The sequence below is a fragment of the Nannospalax galili genome, unplaced genomic scaffold (genome assembly GCF_000622305.1).
Source record: "Nannospalax galili isolate Female #2095 unplaced genomic scaffold, S.galili_v1.0 scaffold1014, whole genome shotgun sequence".
In the NCBI taxonomy this organism is placed as follows: domain Eukaryota; kingdom Metazoa; phylum Chordata; class Mammalia; order Rodentia; family Spalacidae; genus Nannospalax; species Nannospalax galili.
This window is the reverse complement of record NW_008335824.1, coordinates 2,206,877-2,218,997: the sequence shown is the minus strand read 5'-3', so window position 1 is coordinate 2,218,997 and position 12,121 is coordinate 2,206,877. Positions and strand designations below refer to the sequence as shown.

Sequence of the window (12,121 nt, the reverse complement as noted above, 5' to 3'; positions counted from 1 at the left end):
GAATCCCTATGCTCTGAAGTCTAACGGACTCAAACATTAAGGAGGTTTAAGCAAGCCTGGGTTGGAATTTGCCAAGATGATGGGTATTATCTCTTTACTATTAAGCAGCAGAATACAAGCTAAGTACTAGAATAGTACTCAATGCTATGCATGTGTCCACACACTCAGGTGTCACCACTGCTTAGGTGATTAGCTTGCAGGACTCACTCCATCTCCTCTATGCTTCCCTAAGGAACATTTGCTAATTCTTACTCTCCAAGGAGGAGCCAAGATGAGACAGGTAATGTAGCAAAGGTCCCTTTGCACCTCTGTCTTCCACCTGCTCATCCTTATGTAACATTGAAAGGATGATAGCCATCTGCCCGGATCTAATTCCTGAAGTTGTGTCCATGTTCCTTCTATTTTCCATAATATATCAGTGATTAGTTACTTCTCCCATCACTGTGGTACAATCCCATGAAAGAAGCAGTGCAAAGGAGGAAGAATTCATTTTAGCTCATGGTTTGGGGGGATACAGTCCATCTTGGTCAATAGTGTATGGCTGCTGGAGTTTGCCACATCTGGGCAGATCAGGAGGCAGAGAGAGGGATCAGCCAGAAGTAAGGCAGGCCATAGCCCATAATCCCACCCTCCTAGTGACTCACTCCTCCAGCCAGGTCCCATTTCTAAAGGTTCCATGCCTTATGAAACAGCATCACTAGCTGGGGATCGAGTATTCAAATGTATATGAGTGTCATTTCACCCTCATACTACAACATGTTAGGAATAATGTGCTAGTAATTTAGTGAATATTTATTATGTGGTGAACATTGTACACAATCACTTCAAATACTTATAAATCAACAAAATAGACATTTTTGACCCATTTTACATATAAGGCTCAAAATAGCAGTGCTAGTAATTAGCAGAGCTAGGACTTAAAGTCCTATCAAGTTTCAAAGTGCATGTTCTTTCTAAAAATAATAGTAGTGGTTATAATAAAGTTTAACAATAGTTATATAATATATAGTAAATCTTATAATAAACAGCAAGGTAATGTTATCTACTGAAGAAAAATTGAGTATGGGAACTGAAGATCAGAAAATTTAAGTAACTTGTCTATATTATTTAGCAAATAATAGATTTCAAATTTGAACCCATTTGATCTGGTCACAAAGACTTATTTATACCCCATTGGCAACAATGTCTTCTGGGGTTTATGGCCATGGTGCTCCAAACTAGGTAAAACCAAGGTGGAGACTTTGGGCAGTGTAGCTCAGAAGAGCTGAGAATAATGTAAATTGTGGGTAAAGCAAATCTCACTTTCTAGTTTTCCTTTCTAGGTACAAGCCCCATCTGGAGCAACCAGCAAGTCTTCCAGTATGAGTACCACAGATGCCAAGGTAAAGGACATTCACTCATCAACTTGAGAGTGAATGCACTTCAAGTTAGTTTATATGGCATTTTGATATGTGAGCAATCTACTTGTTGAAAAATCAAGAGTTACTTACCTTTCTCAGGAAGTTCACATTATGGAAGTCAGAATTTTCTTCATGATTTATGAGAACTTTTGGAAATTATCCTTTAGAAACATTTACAGTGTCTTAGATTATCTAAAAAAAGAGTGGCTACTTGGAGCTTTGGGGAAGTTTTTCCTTTGATTAAGAAGGAAGAAGTATGTTCTCTAGTGGAATTGTTACATAGGATAATCCTAGTTTTGACAGATGAGTGAGGCTGCCTTAAAACCTCTGCCTAGTGGCTGTGCCTCAAGCAGTTTCTTATACGTATTTCTAAGGGTAGTAATTAAAGAGGAGGCATTTTCAAAATGTTCTCAACCCATTTGTGTGTATCAATATGTTTTAGTGCTTTAAGAGTGTCCCAGCTCCATTATTATTAACTTTCTTTATTTACTAGTTCCAGCATATGTTTGCTTTCTGCCTTCCATGTTACTGTGAATGTGGCACCATAATTTATTATCTTCAGGCTCCTACAGCCTCATCTGGAATTAGAACATTGAAAATATCTGGAAATAAATTGTTCATTTACCTAAGTTCTTATAAATGTTATTTAGTTTTGACTTTCATTTCAAAATTTATATTTCACTGAATATTTTAATATCTTACCTTTATATTGATTTCTTAATCATATTAAAATATACATTATAATATCCTTGAGTAATATTAGCTGTCACTAGTTAAATCATTTTTTAAAACCACACACACACACACACACACACACACACACACTATTATATTTGTGGTGTTAGGGATTGAACCCAGGACTTCAGGACTTCATGTGTGCTAAGAAGCCAAGCACTGTACCACTGATCTACATCTCTAGCCTCTCCCAATCCTATCTTAATCTTAAAGTAATCTTAGAAGACTAAAGAAGGACCATGTACAAGACAAAACACAAAATAAAACCTCACTGGACTTATAATCGATGAAAAGGAAAATCAGAAATACAAAGTTTCATTTTTATTCTTCTGTTCACTCAGCTGCTGCCCAGTTCTAATTACAGGTCAAATAAGTGTCTCGGCCTGAGGACTAGTATTTATTTCAGTGTACCCTGGTTTCCAGAGCAAGTGTTAGCAATCCTCAGGTGTCACAAAGCACTAATCATGAGAATTCCTGGCAGTCCAAACAAACAAGCAGACAAAACCTTGGGGGGAGGAGAAGCATAGGAACAGGAAAAGAGTGGGAGGAAAAATGAAGATGCACATCCTCAAGTGCTACCACTGACTGGCTCTGGAGAACCTTCTTGGGCTCAATTCCCTTTCCTTGTATTTCGTTTGCACTGTTCTCAGTCACCTTCTCTATGCGCTTCTGATGTTTGGTTCATAACAACCGGTAATCTAGGATCCTCTTGGAGATGTTTGGGGGCTTCATCTTGATGGCTTCATGTCTCCAAATATTTTGAAATTTTAGAGAAAAGATGCTAATTCAGGAAAATAAATCAAATCCTTGTCTTGTTCTACATCTTTAAAATAGGTCAAACTATCTTTAAAGGGGATTATATGTCTAGACCTGCTTGTTTTTCCCCTTAAACATTAGAATTGATTTTCACACTATTGAGTGCAAGTAAGATGGAAGGTCAAATAAATTCTACTCAGGATGAAATTCCTGAGAGTGTGTGCATCATGGACACTGGAGGCAGATAGTATAACTTGGAATGCTGTTTCTTTACCAGCTGTGGTATCAGACAGTCCCTCTTTGCTTCAGTTTCCTTATCTGTACAGTGTGACGAAAAATGATACTAGCACCCATTTGAAGATTATGTAAGGACCAAGCACGTTGAGCAGTTCCTCATCCATAGCAGATGCCCAGTGTGGGTGAAGTGATGGCCATGATGGCCAATAGGGAGAGACTGTGCAGCACACTGACTGAATGCACAACTCCAGCTCCATCAGATAAGCTCCCTGGAAAAAGAAAAAGGGGTATAATAATAATCTTTCTCCAAGAGTCATGACACATACCAAGTGACTTGATAATTATAAAGCTTAGGAAAGGTCCCAGTACCCAAGGGCTGATTGATAAGCACTAACTAGCTGTTATTTATCATTATCAGTATTATGCTCAGTAACCATTACTACCCAAAATAGTTTTTAGTGATTATGATTTAAATGTACATTACATTACAAGCTGCATAAGTCTGAGTATACATATACTCTTAATTATAGTTTTTAATTCTCCCAAGCAAAATCTTGATTACCAAATTGGAAGGTATTAATACATCTAAATCACTATAATATCAGCTGGCTTATTTCCCTTGTAAATCATTTAATAAATTACATTTGCATGAACTCATGAAAGGATGAAAACTGGGAACACAAGCAGAAATTCATCAACAAGAATGTAGCATGAAAGATTTCAAATTTAAATTTTCTTTAAAAATATTTGATAATACACTTTTATTTCTTCCCTGCACAGTAGGCACACTGCTGTAATAGGGGTCACTGCACAAGGTAGACCATGCCTTCAACTACTGAAGCACGAGACAAACTGAGAGGAGATTTGACTTAGCTTCAAATAATGAAACAAAAAAAGCTTGTGCTGGCACCATCAAGCATCCAAGAAGGGGGGGGTGGAATAGTAGAAGAAAATGGGCCTGATTTGTGATTACTTACTCTGAAAGGTTAACAAAGCATTAACCAAGTTTTATGTATGATTTCTATCTTGCCTACAGTAAAGTTGGATACATGTATTTATGGAGTTTTTTTTGGATATTTAGTTAGTTAGTTAGTTAGACAAGTAAGCTTTAGCTAGGTAAGCTCTATAAAATATTACATCAAAGAACCTAAGTTACAAGCAATTCTTCATACGCATTCTTAGAACTCTAGAGTATATCTCTACATTCGGGACTGTGACACACGCAAGTTACAAAATGTTTAAAAACTGTTGATAGAACTTCAGAAAGCTATAATGACACCTGTGCTTATTTATTTATTTATTTATTTATTTATTTATTTTGGTCATAGCCAAATGCTATAAATACATATAGAAAAAAAATGCTCAGCCTTTACACAGAGAAGGAAGGGAAAGGAATTCAAAATTAATTTTACAGAGGGGCTGAAGAGATGGCTCAGTGGTTAAGAGCACTAGCTGCTCTTGAAGAAGACACAGAGTTGGCTCCCCGCATCCACATGGCAGCTTACAACCATCTGTTACTCCAGTTCCAGAGAATCCCATGCTCTTTTCTGGCCTCTCCAGGCATTGCATACGTGTGGTGTGCTTTCTTACATACATACAGGCAAAATACTCATACACATAAAAATATAAATAAATAAAATGTTAAAGATATTAACTTTACAAATGAAAATCTTCATGGGAAAATATAAACCCAAACAGAAATAATTGCTTAGGAAAATCCCCTTGGAATTAGAGACATATGCATTGAGGAAATGTGTTAGGAGAGGGCAGATCTCAATATAAACATGTTGACCCATTGTGCAGGTGTGCTTATGTGGCTGTCAGATAAAATGAAATTACTCTTGGGGGCTGTGCTTTTATATTAGGCAATTCCAGTCAGCAAACAGATGGAAGGACAATATCCTCCTAACAAGAAACGACACAGAAAACAGGTGATGTGGTTCAGCATGCCAGGGCATCTCTGTTTGCTAATGCTCACATCAGCCACTCAGTATATGCTATAGTTCCAGTTCACTGTCTTCTGTAAGGCCCTGCCTCCATCTCAGGCTTCTCTAGGCTTAACTACCATCAACCTCCTTCTGGCACTAAAAATAACTTCACTGCTTTCTGTGCCCTTGATTCTGTCACTGTCCCATTCTTTCACACTTGCAGCTCAAACCTGTGGTAAGTATTTCACTGCTAAAAAGATCATGTTAGTGGGCAAAGGCTTTTATTTTATGTTGCTTATGTATTTGGTACAATATTAGTAGGAAAAACTCTTTATGTATCTTTAACACACATAGGAAGAAATGAAATGTAAATTGCTATATGAATAGTAAGAGCAGAATATTAGTGTGACGTACATATCTAAAGAGTCATAATTCCAAGAAAGGTATAGTCAATTTCAATCATAAATTTTATATTGTTAATATCAAAATCACTTAAAGAAAATCTATTATTCTTGGCAAACTATGTCATTTAATTTCTTCTCTTTTCCTCTCTTTATTATTATTTTTTTCTGAATTTAGGCTGTGAAAACAGAACCTGAGAAGTCACAACCAAGTGAGGTAAATAATTTAAGTCTATGAGTGAGTTATTCCAATTATTTGTATTGTTTTAAATTATTTTCTACCAGATGAGGCCATATTAAATGTAATTACCAGAAAAGGAAGAAGGCCTCTTTGCTAATGCTTGACTTATATTTAAGGAGCTGTAGATGTCTTTTTGTTTTTTGTTTTTGTTACAGAATTTCATAGATGAATACTGTGTTTACATCATTTCTACTCTCCCTCTCCCCTCTCCAACTCCTCCCATGTCCCCCCATTGCCTCTCAATTTCTCGTCCTCTTTATTATTGTTACATATTATCATCTGATGCTTTTTAATAATAATGAGTGAGTAATTTACTATGCTGCTATTATGATAAAGAGATTTGGCACCTAATTTAATTAACTTTGGACTACTCATTAGATATGATTACATAGGATACATATAAAAATTTACAACTTTAAATCCACTCATTGTTAAAAAGGATATATAATATCTTATGAACAAAATTGTATTTCACAAGGTATTTCATTCAAATCTAGATTTTAATCAAGATTTTTTAATTAAAAAAAAAAAAGGAATAAAGGAGACAGGACAGGCAGGCGAGGCGAGAGGGCTCAGAAGGTAAAGGTGCATTCTGTGCAAGTATGACCAGCTGAGTTCAACCCTAAGAACCCGCAATAGAAGGAGAGAACCAATTCCCCACAATTGTGCTTTGACCTCCACTTCAAGCTATGGCATATTTGTTACACATACATACACCACACACACAGACACACACACACACAATTGTTTTTAAAAGTAGAAAGAACCAAGGGTAGTGAGTGTCAGTTATAGCTCCTGTGAGACATCAGGAGCAGTGGGTGTTCTGAACCTGCCCCAGGTCTGTGGTTGACAGTGGGTGGGTGAATCTTGACAGTCTTATCTAGGTTATGAGCTGGTTATGAGTTATCTTATCCAAGGCCCTTCCCTTGGAAATAGCTGCCCCTGCTCTCCTGACTCATGGCTATCCAGTCTGAAAGTCCTTCTGCCTCCATATGAGGTGGATCCCAGGGTGTCTCCAGCAGCACAAATCTTTCTTTTTGGTAAGTGCTGCTCTTTTTTCAAGTGTTTAAATTTTCAAGTGTTTAATTTTTTCAAGTGTTTAAAGGAATACTTAGACACTTAGATAAGAGCACCTGAGTTTTCCGTAGAGAAGCAGAGATAAGGATGAGGTCATAGGGAGTAAGGTCAGGCTTATCTGTCTGATTTTGTGAAAGGCCTGTTGGTAGGCCCTTGGAATGATCTTTGTGTAGTGGATTCTAGAGGGAAGAATTTAGCAACTAAGTGAAAGTTGTCTTCTCTTCCACATTTGAATGTTTTTGGTTTCTCTACTAAATGTCAAGAGAATTGGACGTTTGGTAATTCTTAGAAAAAAAAAAAAACAGAAAATTCTTTGAGGCAAATTACAGCTTACTTCATTTCCTATGGAAGAAGACTTTTCAAAATGAATTTCTAGCATGGGATCCCTGTTTAGCGTGTGCAATGCTTACCTTGATCTTTCAATATCTCTGTGGATAGCAGTTGTTGATTTATTTTGTGACTTGTAAAAAGCAGCCAGGAATGTAGAGCAATGTGTTGCATCTCAGAAGACATGATTCTGAATGAAAGACTCAACTTTTCATTTTTCTGATGATTGCCACTGATGGAGACTTTTAGTCAGGTCACCTTTGACCACACAGTGAATGCCTGCAGCTTCTCCGGAGGACAGGGTCATTTCCTCTTATTTGTATTCTTGAGCCAATTTGGAAAGATGAAAACAGTAGATTCTAAATTGGTAATTCAATTTTTAATTCTTTGAAATTAACAGCCATCCATGGTTCATGAGAAAAAGTCCCAAGAAGGAAAGCCAAAGGAACACACCGAAGTAAGTGATTATCAATAGGAGGCGATCTTATAAAGTGATGTCTGTTGGTGAGGTGTGATTAAAATCACTCATCCTTTGAGACAAATTTGTTTCTTCAGTTAAAAATGGTGCCACCATGTGGCAATAATAGTGTCTGCAGTTTACTCAGGTAGTTCTTACTGAACATTTTGGATTTGGAAATTTTGTACATAAATAAAATTTTACTGTGGTTACATCACACTAAAATTTGAAGTTTGTATAATTCAAAACCACAGAAACCACAACTATTATGTATACAGTTCTTATTCTGTAAAGAATCCATCTTCTGTTTTAAACTGCCATCATGTTAACAGTGTGTGTGTGTGTGTGTGTGTGTGTGTGTGTGTGTGTGTGTGTGTCCTTTCAGCCCAAAAGCCTTCCCAAGCATGCATCAGATATAGGAAGCAAGCATGCTCACAAAGAAAAAGCTGTTTCCAGATCAAATGAGCAGATGGTGTCAGAGAAATCAGCAGAACCAAAGGTAAATAAAGCAGCTGGGCAAATATGAAATCACTGGCATCAACTAGCTAATAAGATACAGTTCCCTATTCACAGTGAGGTGTGCAACTGAATCTATGGGGCTATGCTGGATGTATTTTGCATTGTAATGACTTGGTGTTGTTGTTTTGTTGGTTTTGCAAGTAGCATAGTAGGAACGCGAGATTATGGAGGGCCAGAGAAAAGCATCAGATGGACTTAGGTAAATGTTCTCTCCTGGCTTCTCATGATGTTCAGCAGGGATCAGCAGGGATGACCACAAGGCAACAGGCTCTGGTGTTGCCCAAGCATAAAGCTTGGAATTGAGGTTGCCTTCAAAGCCCCTCTAAATTTGGGCTGGGATATTATAGGTGTCCTACATTCTCTTTTCAGATTCTTGCTTCCTCTCTGTCTCCCTCTCCTTCCCCTCCTTCTCTGTCTCTCTCTGTTACCCCAGCAATGAACTCATGGTCTCAAACAATTCTTCTGCCTTAGTCTCCAAAGCAGCTGGGACCATAGGAATGTACCACCATGCCTGACGTGTCTGCTTCTTAACACAGAAGCCCTGAAGCAGTTTTGTGGAGGAGTATATAAACTTATGGAATCTAAACTCAGAAATAGAATTCCATTGAAAGTATTTGGAAGACAAATCTAGGTCTACTTTATGGGGCATTTTATATCAGAGATCATAAATCTGTGACTAAGCAGTTACTTGTGACTCAGCATTTAAATGGAGCCACATGATGTGTTTGTTTAGCTTATAGTCTAGTCTAAAAAATATCTTTAATTAGCTGCTGGCAACTGAAATCAGAATATTTCACATAAATTCCCCACCTCTAGCTTCTATTAAAATCCTCATACCTGGTGAAATAGGATCACACGGCAACAGTTGATTCATGCCATCATATCTGTCCTGTGGGCTCCGGTTTGGTGCACTGAGCCCATTGGTTGCATGTAATGGTGTTTGCTTTTTGCTGTTGTTGTTTTTAAATTTTGAGACAGAATCTTCCTGTAGCCCCAAATGGCCTAGAACTCACTATATATACCAGGCTGGCCTCTATATCACAGAGATCTGCCAGCATTGTACTACAGCATTGTACTACATGGAAGCTGGTATACTCTCTTCTACCATGATGTCCTTGACAGCAAACTGGCAAGTGTTGGTAACATTTGAAACTTGTGATCTTGATAATAAAGACTTTGTCCTGTCCCTCTTTCATCTTTTATCCTCACTCTCAGACTAAATCACAAGATACTACCTCTGCTGGTGGAGAAAGTGTCGCTGGTGTAGCTACAGCTGCAGCATCTGACAAAGCAGATGACAAGGTGAGCACACATGACCAGACACAACAGGAGCCTCGATGCTAATCATGCTTCTGTTATCAGAAGCATGTGCTCAGATATCCTGTCATTTACAAAGATGGAACACTGCTTATATGCGAAATTTTGTGAAGAAGAGTGTGTTTGAGGGATGTAAGGTGAACAAAATACTAAAATGATTTTGACATTTACAGAGCAAATAAATACTTATTGGGCACATTATATAAGCCCTAGTATCAGTGCCAAGGAAATTAAAATGTGAGTTGCCTCAAGACCTGACTTCCAGATTTATAAGTATAAAATAAAGCACATAAAATCTCTATGAGCTTGTAAGGGAAGCATTCCACTCAGCTTGGAATGTTCACAACAGCTGTCTTGATAAATCAGTCACAGCATTGACATGAGCTGATTTGAGAACTACAGCAGACCCACACAGCATGAGTAAGATGTGGTGCTCACCAGTCCCAGGAACCTTCCTTAGAGCCTTGGAAGAGCTACAGATGCCAGCTTGGGAGAGTGTGTGAGAAGTAGTTTAAGATTTCTACCCATGGCATTACAGAGTCAGCCATCAGTTTGAGGATCATGGAGTCACTTAGAAGCTAGAAGTAAAGGATTAAAACAATAATAGGAAAATAGAAAAGAAAATAAAAAAAAAGTAATGTGTGCTTTCCTATTCCTGCTTGTCAAAGTAGGGATGAGGTAGTCTATGTGGTAAAGAAAGTCACAAGACAAAAGTGTGACACACGCATCACAAATATCTTGCTTTCTTGGGCCTTAGGAGATCAGGGACATTATTTAAAAAAAAAAAAAAAATTTACATAAAAACCCAAGTATTTTTTTCTTGCAATAGGTTATTGTATACTCCCTTGAGACCCCACCTCACCTCTGCAATCCATATCACAGTCTTGTGCCAGTGGGGTGTATTTGCATGAAATAATTTGAAAACAGATTTAAAGCCAAGGACCAGATATTAGAACAGATTTTAAAATGCACTCAAAATCTGAAGTTTTATGTTGTGTATAAATTAGCCCATGTTTCCAGTAAACACTACATGATCTCATAAAGAGAGGCTTGTGTGGAATCCTGCTGTACGATTGCTTGTTTCTGGAACTTGCTATAAATTCTTTGACTTTACTTTTCTCCTGATTCTTCTCCCACTCAAAAGCAGTGATCAGATCTGTGTAGTTTAGCATGTAGCAAATGTGAAGCACTGTGGTTGACTGTAGAAAACACTCGCTACAGGTTGGCCCGGTGACTGTTGGGAAGAAGATGAAATGCCTAGGACTTTGATTCAAGGCAGATTAAGAGAGGCCCCAGAGAGAAGTGTTTTGTAAGGAAAGGGTGGGTTCTGCCTATTCAGGGAATCCACGTGAAATCACAGGGAATCACGTCAAATGAAGAGTAGCTCTCATTTGAGGTAGGCATGGAAGGACACTGGGATTGCAGGCTTGCAAACACTTCAAGGTTGAATTTTTGAGATGTGTACTGGACAAAAAGCACACTGCAGTGTGGAGGAAGCACAGTGAGGCAAGAGGTTGCAGGAAGACCAGAGAGACAGGTTAAGGCTGCTGGGGAGAATGCTAAGGTGAGCTTGGGGAGCCACAGGGAGGTGGAGGTTGCTAGGGGCTGTTTCATTAGTGCTGGTGAGTCATAATGTAGCCTGACTTAGAGCCATAATAGAGGAACCAAAGTGGGGCTAGTCAGGAGGCAGAAGTAAAACCTTCAGTTTTAGAAGATTTTTGGCAAAGGGGCAAAGATAAAGTACACTATTCCCAGGCTCTAGGCTCTGAATGAAGTAGGTTGAAAACCCTGAGGTGAGGCAAGACAGGTGCCACTGCACAGCAGTTTTGGAGATGTTCACTGTGAGGTCTGTGCAAGTTCACGATCAGCACCGAGAGTGAGCACCTCCTTACTGGGGAGTAGGGGCCTTGCTGTCCCACCCCGAACCTTTGCTTACCTTTGAGAAGTAGAATGAAGTCTCTAAAAGAATTGTGCTCCGAGGAAAATGGATGTACCTGATTTTGGATAGATTGGATTTAGGTGTTTCACAGGTTCAAGGCAATTAAGATAATGTTTGGTGTTCAAAAGAATGGAGGAGGTAGAAGAGAGGGGCAGAGAAGGGAGATAAAGGAAGAGAGAGAGATAAGGGAAAGATTGAGAGAGGGAAAGGAGGAGGCAGGTGGGAAGACATCATAGGTGCATGTCTGCATCAGGTAGTAGTTGAGTCCTGGCAGTGGTTTCATATGCCCAGGCTCAGGTTCACAGCCTGGCACAGTATTTTCAGTACCAAAATCATAGAAGGTATTTCTTTAGCACTTACTTATACAGAAAGTCCTTATATAGTGCTTACCAATTACCAACACAGGTTTTCATACTTTATATTCATTAACTTGTATAATCCTCACAACCCCTAGGTAGGTACCATCATTGTTCCAACATCCCTATGAAATCAAGGGATGGAGGAAGTAACTTGCCACATCTCAAGCAGCCATGCAAGCCTCTGCTGCTATGCAGTCTGACTTCTGCTGCCCAATATTATACATTCAGAAAACACATGGTCCTGGATGGCCTTTTTTGGGGGGTGGGGGGCGGTCTCTTTGAGACAGGGTTTCCCTGTAGCTCCATCTGGCCTGGAACGCAGAGAGAACCACCTGCCTCTGCCTCCCAAGTGCTGGATTAAAGGTGGGGGCCACCATGCCCAGCTAATTCTGGATGGTCTTAAACCCAGCAACTTCACCCATTAGATC

The 12,121-nt window shown here is 38.8% G+C and overlaps 1 protein-coding gene across 7 annotated transcripts in view; it reads left to right on the top strand.

Moving 5' to 3' along the window:
• The window catches only part of Cast (calpastatin), a 129,084-nt gene that overhangs the window by 76,748 nt on the left and 40,215 nt on the right, over window positions 1-12,121 (top strand). For 4 of the 7 annotated variants that reach the window (XM_029562274.1, XM_017797502.2, XM_029562273.1 and 1 more), the window contains 6 exons: window positions 1,323-1,382; window positions 4,994-5,059; window positions 5,636-5,674; window positions 7,503-7,559; window positions 7,945-8,058; window positions 9,294-9,380. In XM_029562274.1, the coding sequence (XP_029418134.1) occupies window positions 1,323-1,382; window positions 4,994-5,059; window positions 5,636-5,674; window positions 7,503-7,559; window positions 7,945-8,058; window positions 9,294-9,380 (423 nt within the window). The remainder of the gene's footprint in view (window positions 1-1,322; window positions 1,383-4,993; window positions 5,060-5,635; window positions 5,675-7,502; window positions 7,560-7,944; window positions 8,059-9,293; window positions 9,381-12,121) is intronic. The other 3 variants (XM_029562275.1, XM_008830545.3, XM_008830551.3) reach the window with 1 other exon arrangement.